Consider the following 20,430-nt stretch of genomic DNA (forward strand, 5'->3'; position numbering starts at 1 on the left):
AATAGAGAGACTCATAGACAGAGAGAGCAGGGTGACAGCTGTCAAGGGAGGTGGGCTGGGGAGGCAGATCACTGACGCAGGCAACAGTGGTGATTGCAGGGGTGGCAGGAGGGCAAGGGGAAGTTGGTGGAGATGGAAGAGGGTATAGGTGGGACACATTTTTAAAAATAATAAAAAATTAAAATAAAAAACAGACAGTCCCTTAGCAGAAATCAAAACATCGCTATACTCTAACCAGTGTTACTCAGTGGTTAGAGCCTAGGTCCGTGCAGGGAAGGATTGTGGGTGCGATTGCCAGCCAAGGGCGGGTACCTGGGTTGCAGGTCTGGTCCCCTGCTCCAGGCTGGGCATATGCAGAGGCAACCAATCGATGTGTCTCTCTCACATTGATGTTTCTCTCCCTCTCCCTCTCCTTCCCTGCCACTCTTACTAAAACTCAATGGAAAAAATATCCTAGTGTGAGAATTAACAAAAAAATTTTGAAAAAGATATTGCTACTGAATTAATTATACATTCATTATACTCTTCACCATCATGTACTTGCAGTAAAATTTTTAAGAAGTCAGTGTCACCTTCAAAATGACCTTGAGGAAGCAGAAAAAGTTATTAATTATATTAAATCTTAAATCTTCAGAGCAAGTATTTTAAATATTCTTGGAAGCATGTATAAAACACTTTTGTGCTATATTGAAGTGCATGTTGTCATGTGGGAAAGCACTGTGAAATTGAGTTGCTTGCTAAACTAACCATTTTTTCCAGGGAACATTTTTACTTGAAAGAATGACTTACAGACAAACTCTGGTTATTCAGACTAGGGAATCTGGCAGACCTTTTCTTAACAATGAATGGAACAAGGCTGATGAACATCAAATAAAACACATCACAATATCTCTGGCCAGTAACAAAATTTGTACTTCTAACAAAAATTAGAATTTCAAAAAAGCTTATGTTGTTCACAATGAGCACAACAGCTTTCCAAACTTTAAAGACTTGTCCGATATTTTTGTTATATTGTATAATAAAACGTTTCAAAATTTGACAAGCTGCATCATTCACCAAACCAGTATTTTTGGAATGGAAAATGCACAGTGGTACAAAATCACACACAAGTAAATAATCCATTCAAAGTGAAAGATAGACCAATGAATGTCTAATGTAACAGTACAAAATTTTATTGATACAATTTCAGATTCCACATTACAACTACACTTTAAGAAACAACCACAATGTCAAGCTTAGTGTAGTATAAAAACATCCATGCTTACCTGAAAATCTATGCAAATATACCTCTTTTCAAAAGATATATCTGTGTGAAGTTAAATTTTCTTTATTATACTTTAGTGAAAACGATGTAGCAAAGGTTGTAATGCTAAAGTAGATATGATTATTTAGTATCAGCCTTCACTAAAATTTCATTTAAATTTGAGTATCTCTGTTCTACTGAGCACTGGGTGTTCAAATATCAGTCACTACTCATTTTTCCAGTTAAGGTATACTTTTTTAAGTATAAATTTTTGCCAGCTACCTTTTCTGAAAATACTTTGTTTTCTTTTCTCTGACTGCAAAATCCTAAGGTGGGTAAAGGTCATTTTTCATAAAATGTTATTATATTTTACCTATATTTATATAATACCTTTTTATATATGAAATATTATATTTGCCTAGCTGTTATGTTTGTTACCATGTAGATTTATTATTTTAAAAATAAACTGACAAATATAATTTTAAGTACTTCTTAGTTTTAATTTTTAATATGATAACCTTTTAGAGTTATGACAATGTTTTAAAAAAGCTCTTTGGGGATGCCAATAATTTTTAAAGGTATCTTGAAAACAAAAAAATGTGAGAATGATCAACATGGGGAAATAAGGAGAAATATTTCATAGACAATTCCGATTTCAAGATAAGAATAATGTGTGTGTGTATATAGTGTGCACAATGCTAAAAATTTGGAAAAAAGATACATCAAAATGGCAACAGTATGTATATTTGAGTGATGACATTAAATGTAATTTTAAATTCTCTTCTAGCACTTCCTTGTATATTCCAAATTCCCTTCATGAGGTTGTGTATCAGAATCTCAGTGTAGGGGTCTCACAATTGGGAAAAGGTCACGAGGTATTGCCTCTGAATGAGCTCTTCCCCTGCACCTGCCCCAGCTCCTTATAAATCACTTGCCTGAAAGAGGAGATCCACATCCCTCATGATCTTCGCCTTTCCCATCTTTCCTGAGTCCCCTCTTTTAATATTTCTTCTCAAAGTCCACCTGCAGTCTTGCTACACTACGTACAGATTTGGGATGGGACATGCTTTTCCATAACTCCAGCTCTTGAGCCAGATAAACCACTTCTCTTCTTTTTTTAAATTTTTTATTTTTTTAAATATATCTTTATTGATTTCAGAGAGAGGAAGGGAGAGGGAGAGAGAGAGATAGAAAGATCAATGATGAGAGAGTCATTGGTGGGCTGCCTCCTGCACGCCCCCCACTGGGGATCGAGCCCACAACCCGGGCATGTGCCCTGACCGGGAATCAACCCCCGATCGCCTGGATCCTAGGTCAATGCTCAGCTGCTGAGCCACTCTGGCCAGGCCACTTCTCTTCTTTCCACTCCACTATGCACCATACATTTTACTCTCAGGACATACAGTGCATGGAATGAAATGTTTTCCCATGTAAACGGCTCTGTGTGAAAACTCACTGGGATTGCCTTATTGAATTCTCTTAGACACATAATCTCTTTGTTGAAAGCGATTGTCCTGTTGACGTTAACGATCAGTCTTTGTGATCTGCAGTAGCAGTCACCTAGCAACTTGCTTCATTGTGAAGTCTTTTTGACAATTCAAAATTGAAAACCTTAGGTAAGAATCTGTCTAGTAAATGGACGTAGTTGCATTTATTTATTTACATTCACGTCTCTCCCACACCAATGTTAACTTCCTCTGGGCAGAGCTAAAGTCCTGTTTTTACAATTTCTTCAGGAAACATTCCTACTGAGTCCCAAGTATGTGTCATGGACTCCACGGCAGAGCCACTCATTCGGAGTGTCACTTATTTATGGTTTGTTTCTTCTCGCACGATGAGAGAAATACAGAAATGGAAAAGCAGCGTTTAGAAACATTTGTAGCAATTTGACAGAGTGAATTTATGTCTGTTTAGGGTAAGAATTAAAAAAATTGGACTTGTATTTTATATCTTTTAGTTTCATTTTCCCAATAATACTTACAAAAAGCACTGGCATGTGATGGATTGAAAATGACAAACCAAAACAGCGCTGATCTTTCACCGCAAATAGCTTGAACGGCCCCTTTCTATAAACACGGGGTGTCCACATGAGTAAATCCTCATTTGCTTGGCTGACTTCTTTCCTTCAACAAGTTTTTGCTACCTCTTCGGAAAATACTCTTTTTTCTTCCTTTCTCCTTATGAATGTGATACCTCAAAGCCCCATTGTTGGAAAGGGCCCAGTACTATATCCTCTGATCAGAATGAAATGTTTTTTCATGTAAATTGCTCTACATGAAAACTCACTCTAATTTCCTCATTGGATTCTCCTAGACACATAATCTGTCTGATTGAAATAGACTGCGGTGTGAAGTTAATCATCAGGCTTCCTGATTTCCCCTAGCAATCACCGAGCGACTTGCTGCTTTCTAAACCTTGTTAAGTGATTTTAAAGTTGACAACACAATACGAGAACCTGTCCAGAAAAACGAACTTGCTTTAATATGACTCTCAAATATTCACAGATTCCTCTAAATGGGGCCTGGTTTGAATTTAACACTTGTAGCTAAACCTCTCTCGGATCTATGAATAAGTGCAGTTTATAATACTTAATAAAAGGAATAAAATGCTATTGTCTTGTTGTTTTTAAAACAACATTATTTTTAAAACAGCAAGACAAATTATAAGCGAGCGAGCACACAGTTAGCTTTTTATGTAGATTTTGAAAAAATGACCTTTCCCTGTTGATTCCCAGTATATTTCCCTCCTTTTCTCTTACCTGACCCGTGTTTTACTCGCACTAACCATGTCTTTTTCTGCCACAACTTGTGGCTTTGCACAAGTGCTTCTGAGTCTCAGATGCTCTTCCCCCTCACTAAAGGCCTTCTTCAGCTTCGCCAGGGCGTTATTTTCAGCTCCGAAGCAAAGGCAGCCGGCCTGGCCTTGACCCGTTTCTCTGGTGCTCTGTAGGAAGTAACTGTGTGTGCTCGTTAAGATATGCTTGTTGAAGAACTGGTATTATTTGCTTTTCTATGTGCCTTCTCTACGAGAGTGTAAAGTATTATTCATTTTCTATATGCCCAGCCCCTGATACAGTACCGAGTGCATAATAGGTGCTTAATAAATGTTTGCCAACAAATACATAAATGAAGCACTAACAGTTTCTGATTTATGTGTGCCTGTGGTTTTTTAGAAAGATGAAAATAAGCTGTTCATTTAAGTTCTGCTGTTAATCTGTCCTTTGATTCTTAGTGAGCTAGAAATTCTGACACGGTAAACATAGTGTTGATCTTGTAAGAGTGTCCCTGAGGATGCTTTTAAAGAAAAATTGAGTGAAATATGATTTGAAAGCAGAAAGGAGTCTATCAGGAGCATAGCAAAGCAGTTACTGAAGAAAAATTATGAAGCTGCTCCCATCCTTTAGTAACATGATAAAGAATATTTAGAATTCTGATTCTCCAGTCAAAGCTGCTGACTGTATTTGCTGCTTGCCACAGTCGAGTTATATGCTTCACTAATAATACACATTCACCTATCTCCACCGCCTTCTTGTCCTTCCTCATTTAAACAGGTGACCTCTTTCAAGGAGCAACTCTGATTTTTCTGCAACACTTTGACCTGCTCTGATGGTTGGATACAAGGAAACAAATGCAACAAAGAAATACATCATGGCCTGAAGTGCTATCTTTTTGCTATGTCGGATTTATAGGAAAGTGCCTTGAATCCTGACCTGGGGACTATCTCTGCCCAGCAGTCGCCTGTTTCATAATGGAAACATGGCTATCTTCAGATCAAATAGTTAGAACATGGGGCTGTTATGCAGTAAAGTGCTCTTTAAATTTGTTACACAGATTTCATTTCTTACAACTATTTGGAGTTTCTATCCAATGACAATAGCTTTGAAACAACACAGATGTCCAAACCAGATAAAGTGAAGACTCGTATTCCTGACACATTGCACGTAAACTAATTTTGTTTAGTTAAATAATATATTCCTTAAATAATCAGGGAATAAGTTATTTCAAAAACAACCAGATATTTAGTAAAAATAACGAGTCATTTTGAAACCCATATAAAATTTCATTGATAAATATGAATGCTATTTTCTTGAAAAGACTTCATCTATGCACTCATTTGGAGATGACTTCCCTAAGAAAATAGGATGAGAGGAACAATAATTTTATAAGTAAAATTGGTAATTCCAATAGGTTGACAGATGCCAAACAATGTTTTCAGAAGTCTCAGAGCAAAATCTGTCATATATGTGTACATCTAAATTAAATGCCCTGGTATGAGGACAATTTAGGGGAAGGTGAACACAGTTACTCTTTTAACTAAATTCAATTTCCCGCCTCCCTGAAATGCCCAGGTTTTTTGATGCTAAGTATCTTTCATAGAATTTGAACACTTATATTTGCAGATTTTGGTTGTCTCTAATGTCCTTCATTAATATTCTAATATTTAAGCTTCTGATCATGGACTGACTTTTAGTCCATCATGAACCCCAATAATCAGCCTGCCAGGGGTCATATGTGTAGCATCATTTCGTGCTCCTTGACTTGCTCTCAGCTTTCACAGAATGGAATGAGTTTCAGTCAATTGGCTGGAAATTCTTCAAGAATACCCAATACCGATAGCTCAACTTTTAGAGTTATCTCTGAGGATTCTAATATGAATAAATTCTGGAGTCTTAAGGCCAAGTACAAGGCTGCTTTGGAATACAAACTGTTCATTTGGGCTCCAACATCTTCCTGTAGATACGCTGAGGAATTCAACTTAACAAATATTTACTGAGATGAATTCCTCACTACTAGTTGTGAACTCAGGGATATAAATATGAATAGGACAAGGATTCTGCCATCGAGAGGCTCAGAATCTGTTATGGGAGTGACTGTGATGAGTGGAAAACAAGCTGAGAACTGAGTGCTTTGGAGGCTCACAGGCAGGAATGGTTACTTCTCCCCCAAAGTGCCCTGGGAAGATTTGCAGAGGACACCACTTTTGTGGGTAGCCTTTGATTGGGTCTTACCTTTTTGTTTTATTTTTACGGTGAAGGAAGAAGTGAGCCCAGCATTTCTGGAAGTTTGTTTTCCCTTCCTTTGGCTTTTTTATTCTGGAAAGGTGGCAGCTTGCATTACTCATTTAAGGCTTGAGCATGATCAGCACGTAGAGCCTGAATTCCAAGACTTTGATGTATTATTGCAAATCTACAAACCCCAGCCATCTGATTTTTCATCTGCCCTACATGTTATTTATGAAACGCACACCATGTGTTAGGCAAGATGCAAGATAAACAAACAATGCTGTCCCTGCTTTCCAGGGAGTCGTCAGGGAATAGAATTACAGCGGAGTCCCAGACATTGCTGTTTTCAGCCATCAGTCAGTGTGTGGTCAAGACCACGATACACATAGATTTGCCAAGTGTTTGGTCTTATATTGAATTACAAGTTAGGTACTTTTTTACTTTTCAAAATAAGCATTAACTGTCCCAGGGAATCATAATGTGAAGATAAAGGTAGGACACTACTCAGATTAAAGGCACCCTAATAGCTGAATGCAGCCTACATTATAAGTCAGGGCCCAAAGAACCAAGCTCAATATTCCATTTGAATCATGCCGTTTTGGAGCTTGGAGATAACTTTAAAATGATTTAATTATAATTTCTCATTATGTAGTAGGTGAAACAATGGTTATAAGAAAGTAATGTAGGCAATGCAAACATTTTAATTTCATAGTTACATTTTATATTAAAGATATAATAAAATATGTTAATGGCACATTAAACCCATGATTTCATGAATATTATTTCTTAAGAGAAAGCTAAGTAAAATATGTAGTCTATTTAAAGATAAATAAAAGTAATAGTAAACATAACACATAGTCAAGTCCTAAATTGTGAGGTGGCCTATAAATGATAGAAATTTGGGAAAATGTATTGAATTAAATTTCCTCATTTTATACATAAGAAAATGTGGAATATTAAAGGAATTTTCTTCCCTATTGTCCAAACCAAACCTATCTTTCTTCCTGGGTTTTGAATCTCTGGTGGTGGCATTATCACCCATGCAGTCGCTTAAGAATGATAGCCTTGAATCAACTTTGACACTTGCATTTTTCTCGCCTCCTATATGAAGTCAATTCAGTTTCAGGTTCTCATCTCTCATCTAAACCTCTTGAACAAGCGTATGTCCTCTAGGCTGCCAAGCTCTTCTTAACCTTCCTTAATCTATTCTCACGCTCTTCATTCTTTGTTTGAATGAAGAGCCCGATCTTGTCATTCTTCTGCTTAAAAGCCTTTCTTGGCTTGTCTCAGCTAAGACCCTAGCAGGAAATAGCTGAAATACTCAAGTTGGAAAACTCGAGGAGAGTTTGATAAAGTGGCAGTTTGCAAAGCTATGGCCAGAATGTAGAGAAACAACAGGAGATGGTGCAGGAGCAGGGCCAGTGCTATCAGGTCTGTCCCCACCCAGGTGGGAAGGGGGAAAAAGGGGACGTGTGGCAGAAGGCAGCTGCCCAAAGCACAGGGGCTCCTGGCGGCCCTGTCATTTCTAGCAGCCAGCTGGAGCGCCGCCGCAGGAAGGCTCCAGGGTTAGGCCTAAGCAGCCCCTTCTCTTTCCTGCCTCAATGTACCCCATTTGGCCAAACATAACATAACCTCAGATGACAAGGGAGCTTTTTAATGCAATCCCAAAAGGCCAAGTCTCCAGATTTACCTTCTACACTGTTCCATCCTGTTTGGTTGAGGAAGGCGGGGAGTGGATCTGAGGACAGACAGAAGATAGCCAACCCAGCCCTATTTTTTAATGAATTGAAATCTCCTTAGTAGACATTCAAAATTCTTTAACCACTTCTCCAAAACATTCTGTTCTAAGTGTAATTTACTATTTCACTTCCCATTTTCTATAGCTATGTGGGGCATTTTTGAAACCCTGATTTTCTACATTTTCTTTTATTTTCTTAACCCCCCCTTCCTCAGCTCTGCCTGGTTTCTTCATCCTTCAACTCTCAGGACAAATGCTACCTCCCCTTCGCAGCAATCTTCACCCATCTATCCGGATGCTGGCTCCCTGGAATATGTCACCTCCATGTAATAGATCAAGACCTGCCCTGTGCACCACTCATTCCACTTGGAATAAGAGGAACTACTAGGACTTTTATGAAATCCCTGGCCACAGGGTAGGAAGTAGGGCTCATATGAGAGGAGCAGAAATGTGATCAGCTTGGGACAAGTACTCTTTTTCCTTTGAGTCCTCTCTTATGGGCCTTTCCTACCATTTCCGGGCAAGAAAACAAAGGTGGGGATTAAGGGAAAAGTATCAGGGAACAGGCTCTATTGCTTCTCTTTAAAATAGAGGAGGAGGAATCATCACCGGAGGTCTGATCCCATTTTTAAGGGGAAGATTTCCAATTCCTCTCCTTAATTTCCCTTTTCTTGCTCAAAGTAAATGCTTAGCAGTATTAGCAGAGCATGGCCGCTACATACCTCACAAGGGACTGAGACTGGAGAGTTAGGCTCATGGATCTTATCAGTTGCACTTTTTGTGGGCAGACACACATGCAGACAGAACCAAAAGTTTGCCAGCATTATGAGACCACCGTGGTCACTGTCGCTAGTGGAATTCCAGTTTGCTTAAGTATTCATTTCAGGGACAGGGACAGGCTCACTGGTGATACTCTAGCTGCAAAAACAGCTGAATGCCTTGAGGCATAGAGAAAGAAGGTTATGATTTTTGCTAAGGATAAATATTCATTGCTGGGCCCAGGTTAGGCCTCTCCAGGGATCCTAAACTACATGAGCAGCTAAACTTCTGCCTCTAAAGCTCCACATTATTTATTATGCAAGGTGTTAGCAGTGGGGAAAGCTCTGGTAGAGAGATTATGCTATAGAGATAGATATTTTATTCAGAGGTCAGGGCCACTCATTCATGAATCTCAAACAACAAGAACATCTGCATCTCCAATGGGGTTATATAAGGAAGCATGTCCAGCTTTTGAAATTCTAATTGCCTCTGTTTCTTATCAGAAATATTTTTTAAAAATTATTCGTTTGATCACTCCCTCCTTCCATTTTACCCCCAAAGTATTTTGGTTTACATTTCTACCATAACACTCATCACAGTCTAACATACATTGCAATTGAGTCTGAGTCAGAAAGCAGGGATATCATCTTATATATCTTTGAGGTCTCTCAAGACTAGCACGTAGGAGGTCTTCATGAATGTTTGTGAAATTGAATCATGAGGCATTCCCAAGGCTGCATTCAGCAATCTTTCTACTGTTACACACACTTACTTACAATCTTATAGAATTATTTAGAAAATTTCCTGATCTAAACTTTTCCAAAAACTCCTCACACAGATGTATCTTATTTATCAGAAAAACTAACTAAAATGTTTGCTTTTTAAAGTTTTGTTAGTGTAGTTATTAAATCCACCTTCAGGAGTAAAGTGCGACAATGCAGCCATTTATTCACAATTTCCCCCCAGGCAGAGATGATATAGTGTAACTTCTCCCAGAAAGACATACAAATGGCCAACAGATATATGAAAAGATGTTCAACTTCAGTAGCTATTACGCAAGTGCCAAACAAAACTACAATGAGATACTACCTCACACCTGTTAGAATGGCTACTGTCAACACAATAAGTAATAAGCGTTGGAGAGGTTGTGGAGAAAAGGTCACCCTCATTCACTGCTGGTAGGAATGTAAACAGGTATAGCCACTATGGAAAACAGTATGGAGACTCCTCAAAAAATTAAGACTAGAGTTACCATATGACCCAGTAACCCCACTTCTGGGTATCTACCTTAAAATTTTGAAAATATTTATTTGCAAAGATATATACACCCCTATGTTCATTCCAGCACTATTCACAGTGGCCAAGACATGGAAACAACCCAAGTGTCCTTCCATAGAGGAGTGGATAAAGAAGATGTGGTACATATATACAATGGAATACTACTCAGCCAGGAGAAAAGAGGCAATACTGCCATTTGCAACAACATGAATGGACCTTGAGAATATCATGCCAAACAAAATATGTCAGTCAGAAAAAGCTAAGAACCACCATATGTTTCATTCATATGTGAAACTCGTAGACACAGACAACATTATGGTGGCTACCAGAGGGAAAGGAGGGTGGGGGGGTAGAGGAGAATAGAGGGGGTCAAGTATATGGTGATGGAAGGAGGTTTGACTTTGGGTGGTGGGCACTCAATGCAATATACAGATCATGTATCATATACATATATATTTGGAACCTTTATAATCTTATTAACCAATGTCACCCCACTAAATTTAATTAAAAAAAGATGACATAGTCTAAACTAGGAAAGCAGTGGGTATTATGTGGCTCCTAGTAAGAAAAGAATAGTCCCTTATTTATTTGTATCCTTTAATTTTGATCTAGGTATAGATTTTGATTATCAGATCTACTTTCTATTATTATAAGCAACCCTAGAAGGCTGTCGTGTTTGTTGCTTCCTCAATAGTACCATGACAGAAAGAAAATCTGATGGAGTATGGACCACAGGGACAGGTGTAGTGGATACCTTTCAGAGAATTTTCAGAATAACCCCTTTTGTGGCCCATTCCCACCACTACAGTGCCTTGATGTGGGGTCCCTACAGCCATGTTTGTATTATTGATCTCACCTCCTATCTCACCCATTACAGGTTTGGCCAGAAATGGGATCCTGACACAAATGGGTGAATCAGATGTGGTTTTTTTAGAATACTCTATGGGGATAAAAAGTCTCTCCCCACATTTTAAGACCTAATGAGAAGCTAGCATCCATCCTCTGGGTGACACCACTTTGTTACATAAACAGTGAGTAGAGCCACTATGTCTTCAGAGAAAATCACCAAGCAGAGAAGCAAAAAGAAGTGGAAATGAGAGGCAGATGAAGAATTCCACTGGGTCCAAGCCTTTCTGAGGCCTGGCCTCTTTCATTGCTACCCTTGAACTCTGGGAGACATGAGCATTTTTATACGGAATTCTTTATTTTGATTAAGCCAGCTTGAGTTAGTTTCTTTACCTGCAATCAAAGTGGCCTCATTGGCAAGTAGCTAACAGAAGGTCACAGAATGTACAATAAAATCCAGGAAACCAGATCGCTAAAAATAACATTAAGAAGCTTGTTGCTGTGCTTAGCACTGTCTGAGCACACAGTTCTCCATCCTATGTTTTTAAACAAATTAATAAAAAATGTTTCTTTCAAGTCACTGAAGGGGCTCTTATGCTACAGATTCTTTTTACAAAACCTAATGAAAAATCTTCAGGTTAAAGCTTATTTAGAGAGGGTGATGAATTTCCTGCTTACATTAATTCCTGTGTATCTCAAAGTTTTGGTATTATTTTCAAGGGGACTCACTGTTGTTTCACTTATCCATCTCTTGGCTTGCTTTATGGCTTAAATTATTTCATGCAAAAAACTTTTAAAGACATTTAATGTGCAACATTTTTACTCAAATGTAATTAGTAGACATAAACAATGATTTTGATGATGCTCAGAAGTATTGATAATACTCAATAAAGTATAGCTAGTCTTCAATAGTCATGTATTGTGTATCAATTATGCATACAATAGTTAGCTACTGGAGATATAAAGATGAGGACAGGCTAATATGGAAATAGTTAAGTAATAACACTGCATAATAGTGCTGTAACTGTCTTCTTGATGACAATGTTCTGACAGCTCAGTGACTAACCTTGAAGGGATGCCAGGAAATTTTTGCCTGGCATCAAAAATATATGAGGTTGGATAGCTCTGCCAGGCAGAGGGTACAGAAAGCCATGTGCTTTGGGGGAATGGTGAGACTTTCCCCAAGGATCAGGTGTGAAGGGTGGGAAAGGTGGAAAAGTAAACTTGGTTCAGTGGTCTTTGACCATTGCCACTTGCATTTTCTCCAAAATAATTTTGACAGAAAAGGCTGATATCACTTTTCAAGTCTAATAGATATGTTAAAATGTGTCCCAGACCAATCATATCAGTAGACAGTGATTTCAAAACCTAAGTGGGAAAGGAGAGAGAAGGAAGGGAGGAGGCAAGAGAGAGAGAGGGAGGGAGGAGAAATTTGGCAAATATTTACCTTCTGCTCACGTTTCAATATTGCTTTTCTCAAATACCTTCTTTTACTCTTTTTTGGAGGGCTTCTGTCTCAGATTATCTCTCTATTTGGCCCCCAGGGTGTATTCCCCTGCTCTTCTCCCACAGGTTATTTATTTTGGTAAGAATCAGGATGGATGTGGGTAAAGAAGAGGACATGAGTGAATGAGTAAATGAGAAAGGAGAAGCATCAGGCCAGATGAACCTGTCTCAACCTAGAAGAAAATACATGAAATTTGGGCATCTACAAAATGACTTGCTTGAAACTATTTGTGTCATGTACCCTCAAGTAGTCTCCAAGGCCTCAGATAAGCACCCTCCATTCTGTAGACCCCGGTATTATGAATGGCAGTAGTCATGGTTGTCATCTGCCTCATGTTGGGGCTGAGGCCAGTCTGGTTCCCAAGAGGGAGTTCCTCTCTCTTCAGTCCCACTTGTGGGAACCTCATTCCTGTGGCCTCCGGGGCAACACGAACAATGAATGATTCAGGAGATCACTAACGTCTGAGAGCACAGTCTTGGGTGATATTTTTGGGGGGCTAGTAATAGAGAATAAAACATTTTCGTTTGAGATTTGGGAAATCAGAAGGGAAGGTGCTAGGGAGAGGGAAGGGGGTGAGGGGGTGAATCAGTGTGTCAGAGACGGAGATACTGGCTCGGATCTCAAGCCTTGGACTTCACCCGCCACTATGAGGAGTAAAGATCTAAGATTTCAGTAACTGATTTGCAGTCACCGTTTTTCTACCCTGATTTATCAACCATCCTTCCATCTTGATCTAGTCCACACATATTTCGGCAAATTTCATAACATTATTGTCTCTTGTAATGATTAAAAATTAGTTTTTAATGTTTAAAAGTAGTCCAATCCACTTTAAAGTTACTGAGTAATACCAGACTTTAACTTCTATTTGTTGCCTACCCTTTCCCCATTTCAGACTTGAGATCTGACCATGGCTGCTGCTTGGAATCAGAAAGACAGTGAAGGTCATGATCTGGCTTTCAAGTAGCTCCCTCCCCCACCCCCACCCCGCCATTTTTCAAGGCTTTGCTCTATCGTGGGGACACAGACATGAGGGGGAAATGCAAGGCTGGAATCTTCTTACTAAGTAGCCTCCTGTCATTGGCTGGAAGGTGCCCGCCATTGCACAATGGGTAGTTCTCACTTTTCTCTTGTCATGGCCTCCATGGTAATAGCATATGGATTTCATGTGTGGGTGTGTATGTGTGTGAGTCAACTTTATCTGGGCCCCTTCTAATACTGAATACCTTTAAAAAGAAAGGCAGCTGTGTCAACATTTAGCTCAGTCTTTCCCCTAATGTCCTTTTCAAGAGTGGCATCACCTCACTTAACCTGGCCGCTGTTTGAACAACCCCACAGTTTATCTCTGTTCTCTATGCTTCTTCACATGGACTGAGAAAGAAAACTCTAGATTCTCTCCTATACATTTGGAGGGTTGTGCACAACTACAATACAGTATAACACCCTCCTCCACTCTTCTACTGTTTCCAGGTACATTATACCACAGTCCTTTTAAGACTAGATAGTAGAGGATGCTCCCAGGGCCACTCACTTTCAGACAGTGGACCAAAACTTGTCTTTATGTCTGTTTGTAGAGAGTACATATGTCAAGTACTCTTAAGAACTTTTTCTCTACACTGCACTCTGATGCAGCACAGGAATCAGATTTTGTAGAATTTTCATCTTTTCTTCTAGGCATCACCAGTCTTAATTATTGATGCTCTTTGGGGCTCTTCCATCATGTTGCTTTGAGTAGTGTTGGTGGTGGTATCTTCCTCCCTTCTTTACTGGGAAAGAGGTAAAATGTGTCATTACAAACACTGCACTACTCCAAAGACAATGACTTCAAGGATTTCTTCTCTTTTCTTTCCAGTCCTCTCCTTGTATAGACCGTGGAACTGAAAGATTGGTTGATGGACATATAGATGGTTCTGCTTCCATTAGCAAGACTCAGTGAGTTGTGTCTGACTCCAATCACTGGTAATCTTTGTCAGTTCTTTAAATGTGTGGTAGTGGGCCTGGCCAGTGTGGCTCAGCGGTTGAGCGTTGACCTATGAACCAGGAGATCAGGTTGGATTCCCAGTCAGGGTACATGCCCAGGTTGTGGGCTCAGTCCTCTTGAGGGGGTGTGCAGGAGGCAGCCAATCAAATGACTCTCTCATTGATGTTTCTATCTCTCTCTCCCTCTCCCTTCCTTTCTCTGAAATCAATTAAAAAAACCCACAACAACCACATATTTTAAAATGCGTGGTAATGGGAGCCTTATATTTGTAGAATGTAGCCAATTCTACTCAATTTTTTTGTGTATCTTGTGTAAGAGGGGTTATTATTGTAAGACTAGAGTCCTGGTGTGTTCAGGTAAGATGATAAAAGCAGCTATATCTAAGCTTTCTATCTCAAATAATGAAGTTACCCTTTATTTGGGGATCTCAAAGGTAAAGATAGCAAATAATTGAAAGGATAATATGAAGCTGGAGGATGGAACAGAACTTCAGTAAGAAAGAGAGATTATTTGAACCCCATTAATGTACAGATGGCATTTGAAACCTTGGAAATGAATGACATCTTACATGGAGAATAACAGGTAGAGTGGAAGGGAATCAAGTATAGAGGCAAGCGCTGGAGACCATCAATAAAGGTTAAGAAGAAGAGACTAAGAATTAAAAAAAACACAAACTGTCAGAGAGACAGAAGACAGATTAAGAGGAGATGAACAGGCCCGACTGGTGTTCTCAGTGGTTAGAGCATCAGCCAGTGCATGGAAGGGTCGCTGGTTCGATTCCTGGTCAACCCAGGACACATACCTGGGTTGCAGGTTTGATCTCTGGCCCCTGTTGCAGCAAGTAATCGATGTGTCTCTCTCACATCAATGTTTCTCTCTCTCTCTCTCACTCTCCCACCCTTCTGCTCTCTCTAAAAATCAATGGAAAAAATAGCCTAAGGTGGGGATAAGAAAAGAAAAAAGGAGAAGATGAACAAAGAAACAGGGAAAGAGAGAACAGAAATAGAGTTTGGCAAAGAAAGAAGGTGAGGAGTGATGAGGAAGGGGAAGTGTGATATCGAAGAAGAATGATGGGAATGAGGGAAAGGAGGGCGGGCTCTGTCAGCAGGTGGCATAGTGCCACCAACATCTGCCTGAGAGGTTTCTTGAAAGATTCAATGGCATGAGTTGGCCAACTCGAATCTGGAAAAGGTGTGAAATTTAGGGTTCTCCCTAAGTACTCTCGTTGGTTGTGTTAATATGACAACTTGTTCACATATTGTGATGATTAATTTTATGTGTCAACTTGGCTAGACTACGGTGTTCAGTTCTTTGCTCAAACACTAGTCTAGATGTTTCTGTAAAAGTATTTTTAGGTGTGATTAACATTTACAATCATCCAACTTTAAGTAAAGCAGATTACCTTCCACAATGTGGGTGGGTCTCATTCAATCACTTAAAGGCTTTAACAACAAAGACTGAGGTTTCCCAAATAAGAAGGACTTCTGCCTCAAGGCTGCAACAGGGAGACCCTACCTGTGTTTCAGGCCTGAGGGCATGCCTGGAAGATTTTGGACTCAAGCCTCAACTCTTACTTGAATTTGCAAGGTGCCAGCCTGCTCAACAACCTTCAAGCTTGCCAGCTTCAATTGCATGTGCCAATTCCTTAAAATAAATCTTTCTCTAACTCAATATACTATATTAATTATATTGCTAATGTAATTAAAGTAATGATTATTTAATTAATACCCCAATAAGTATAATTTGTATAATTAATATTATATACTATATTAAATGATAATATAGCTTATTATTTACATATAAATACATTAATACATGTTACTCTTAAGATATTTTAATATATTATATTACTATATACTATATTATATATTTTAATACAATATATTGATATAATATTTATATAATAAATGATAATGTGTTATGTATTATATGAGATATTTAAAGATATTTATGTACATATGAAGACAGAAACAATAATATGTCTAGCTAGCTAGCTGAGTAGTTACTGCCTCTTTCTTTGCAGAACCCTAACTAATACAAGTGTACATTCTAGCACAGAACCAGTGTTTCACTTAATAGCTTTGGGTCTGTTTTTCCTACTAGATTACAAACTCCTTTAGGTCCACACTGCTTCTCATTCATGTTTGTATCCACATTGACATATTTTAGGCACATAATAAATAACTACAGAATTAATAGATCAGCAAGATCTTCTTGATAGTAATGGATTAAAAATGTCAGGTGTTTTTTTCTAATGATCACCATAATTCTAGAATAATTTTGCTTTAATTGATGATATTGAGTTTGGTGTCTGCTACTTAACAAGATGCCAGGCTGGATATATGAGAATTCATCAAGACTTGGCACATACCAATTGACACCAAGGACAATACAGTTATCCTGTGCTCTGTGACACATCAGTGTTGCAGCCGATCTAAATCTCTAACCACAAACTCAGCATGCAGGACATGATGTGTTTCTTCAATATCTTAAGCTTTTATTAAATCTTATCCCAAGCCTTTATCTTGTTCAGTGCATGGAAAAGTGATTCACTTTCCTCATTGGGGTGAACTGTATCCCATACAGGTGATGGGAAGATGTGTATTAGGTAGGGAGCTCCTAGTATTTTGACCAGCACCGCAGGTCTCCTGAGACATGCCCGAGCCCAGCCTGCAAAGTTCCTCCAGGTGCAGCAGCTCTTGGCCTCTGCTCTGTGCATTGCTTAGGACATGAGGGCCTTGGCCTGGAAAGCTGGTGCCTCGAGTTCAGCCTACCTGCAGGCCAAGAAAGTATCTATTTTGCAGTTCTGCTGCCTTCCCTAGGCACTACCAGAAAGTGGGATACCTAGCCCCTCCTATCTTTTTAATCTGTGGAGAATGCCATGTTCTCCTTTTTGTTGTGATTAAAAATGCCTCTAACATAATCTAAAAAGTCAATTAAAAAAAAAAAAAGAGTAAGAGAAAGAAATCCATAAAGTATGCAAGCATTAAAGCTACCTGTATGTAAAACAGAGTGAAAGGAAAATATAGCAAATGAAATGTTTCAGGAAATTGTTCTGCCACAGTATATTTTATTCAGCAGTCAAAGTCATCACTTACCTTGCTGGCACTTTTCTGTTCGCAAGGAAACACAAGACTGTGACTGTCATATGAGCCATCAGGAAAGCTAATCCAATACCCAGGAGAGTCCATATATCTAGAATTTCAAACCAATGAGAAAGATACACATGCCGTCAAAAGTATTAGACTCTCAAAAACCAAGTGATTTGTTTAATCACAATGTCACCTACTGTTCTGAGAGTACGTGAAATCTGCAGTAGAATGGTTGCCTTTGATGTGGCATCGATTTCCTGACCATCCTTGTCCACATCTGGAAATGAGATAAAAGATGACAGTTAAAAAAAAAAAGAAAGTAGTAGAAACATATTTTATCCCGTATCGTCAAGGAATAAAATGCTGAATGTCAATAAACAAGGAGGTACCTGGAGTGCAGGTAACTTTGATAAGAAACCAAAAATGTTAAATCAAAGCCAAAACAAAATTCCATTTTATTACTTTCACACTATTGTGTAAGATGATGCTTTTCATGATTTGTCTTCTTCTTGACTTTGTAAGGCGGGAACTTGGTCTTCACAGGCTTCCTTTTTTGTTTTCAAAAATTAACTTTGCTCTTCACCAGTGTCCATAGTTCATTCCTCATTATTTGTCTCAAATCTAAAAGCTGGCACATTTTTCCAGAGTGAGTGGGTTTAAGCTATTTCAGATACTGATAGAGAAGATTCAAATTATAGAATAACATGAGTGTAAATTACAGAGCATATTTGTTTTTCATTAAACGCAGATGATCCTTGGAGTTCATGGATTTGGAGTCAGGTTAGTAATTCATGAGATGTGTTCAGGATACTACTAGAATTTCATTGCCTCTGCTTTCCTTAGGGACACACATGATGAAAGGCAGCATGGGGAGCATCTTCTTTGATAAGCATGGTCTTCAGATAGTTCAGAAACGGAGACTAGTTTGTGCCTCAAAGACAGAGAAGGTTTATTTCTAAGTGGTGAGCGTGTCGGGTCATTTCTGGTAGCAAGCATTTGCACAGGGGTGGGAAAGCTTGCACACACATTCTTGTTTACCAGAAACAACAGGACACAAATGAAGAAGGGCTTAGTTGAATTTCCTGCCAGGTTCACGGTGCCTGCTACAAAATAGGACTACAAACTAGCTTTTGAATCTGCCTGCTTGGAAGCTGGGTGTCAGAACAATGCTTCTTCAGCATGCATTTGTTATAGTTTCTCTCAATCTCTTTTGAATTTGAAAATTGGAATGATCAATGGCAATTTCTTCACAAAGCGATAGCTTTTATAAATGTAAAAAGCTTAGAGATTCAAGGAGGTCCATAAGAATGCCTTCTTTCCTTAGTAGATATTCTTTAAAAGGTAGAAATTTAAGACGACTTGATTGCTTTGATGTCTCTCAAATTAGAATTACAATAAATTAGAATTGTTGAAGACTGAAGTTTTTTCGAGTTTCTCATTTATTTTTCTTTCATTTATTTGTTTAATTTAGTTATCTCTTTTATTCTCATTCTGTACTTTAATTTCTTTCTTTCTTAATTGTCATTCATTTTAAAGTGCTTAAAGTATGTTCTTTCATATAAATGTCCTTGTAAAACATGTAGTATTATTTAACATGCATACATTAATACTGTTTTTTATTCTCACAACCCTTAGGCTATAGTTCTTGTCAGTCCTCAATGGATAGTGTGACTTTATACATCAGTCTTTCACAGGTGCACTAACTGGTGTGGCCTAGAGACAGGGGACAGTTTTTCCTTTTGGGTTAATTGGGCACCTTCAGACTTTGAAAAATGCCATTTCACTGGCCTCAGGATTGTACTAATCTCCACTTTAGGTATATTGTAGCTATTTGAATGTGCCTATTAAGGTAAATGTCAGTTGAAAACATCTTAAAATACCAGTTAAAAAATTAATGGCAAAAATCCAAACCAGGTGGAGAAGTAGTATGAGTGCTATCTATCTATCTTCGATCTTCATTTGTCTATATATTTATATATGTATATGTACTTATATATCAACTAACATGAAAAAAGTAATAGAAAGGAATTTAAGGAATTCCTTAAATTAGAAAGGAAATTAAGGAAAAGTAATAGAAAGGACTTTGGCCCTTTAAGGGCCAAAATTAGTTACAAAATGTGCTGAATTTTTGTCACTTTTGGCCAAGGAAATTTTGAATTTAAGAAGTATGAATAAAATTTTGACTTAGATATTTATAATACAAAATCCTTTAAAGGAGTTGATTATTTTAGAGGAAACTGAGTATCCTACTCCTAAAAGCTTCTACTTAAGTATATTTTGTGCATGAGTCTGCTATATTTAAACCAAATATTTTCTATACATGTTTTCAAGAGGGCTTACCTGTGAATGTTAATAGATAATAATTAATTTTGACATATGAATAGAAATTACTGAAATTTAAAAATTATATAGTATTATCTATGATTCAAAAAATTCTAGCCTGACTGGCACGGCTCAGCGGTTGAACATCGACGTAGGATCCAGTAGATCAGGGTTCGATTCCCAATCAGGGCACATGCCCGGGTTTGGGGCTCTAACCCTAGTGGGAGGCATGCAGGAGGCAGCTGATCAACGACTCACTCATCATTGATGTTTCTATCTCTCCCTCCCCCTTCCTCTCTTTGAAATCAATAAAGACATATTTAAAAAAAAATTCTAGTCAATAACAACAAATTGTTCCTTGAAGTAAAAATTGTAATCTCCACTCTAACATGATTCCCAAACCATCACATCCTTCCTATTTGATGTTTATCAGGTAAAAATAATACATGTTTAAAGTAATAAGTGAAATTATGCACTAGTGTATGTTAAAACACAACCCTTCATCTCCATATACAATTCCACCTTCCTGATGCAACTAATATAAACAGCCAAGAATATCTCTTTCCACTCCTTTTACCCTCTCATATAACACACACTCACACACACACGTGCATGTGTGCCTCTGTATGTGGGTTGTGTGTGTGTTTACTGTAACGGAAGCACCT

At 38.4% G+C, this 20,430-nt stretch overlaps 1 protein-coding gene across 1 annotated transcript in view; it reads right to left on the reverse strand.

Annotated features, from left to right (window-relative positions):
• MALRD1 (MAM and LDL receptor class A domain containing 1) overlaps positions 1 to 20,430 on the reverse strand; it is a gene marked incomplete at its 5' end in the record, with an annotated part of 544,166 nt that overhangs the window by 14,087 nt on the left and 509,649 nt on the right. The window contains 2 exons of the mRNA XM_081144915.1: positions 17,450 to 17,546; positions 17,641 to 17,720. Of these exons, the coding sequence (XP_081001041.1) occupies positions 17,450 to 17,546; positions 17,641 to 17,720 (177 nt within the window). The remainder of the gene's footprint in view (positions 1 to 17,449; positions 17,547 to 17,640; positions 17,721 to 20,430) is intronic.

This window comes from Miniopterus schreibersii, assembly GCF_964146895.1.
Source record: "Miniopterus schreibersii genome assembly, chromosome: 1".
NCBI classification, from domain to species: domain Eukaryota; kingdom Metazoa; phylum Chordata; class Mammalia; order Chiroptera; family Miniopteridae; genus Miniopterus; species Miniopterus schreibersii.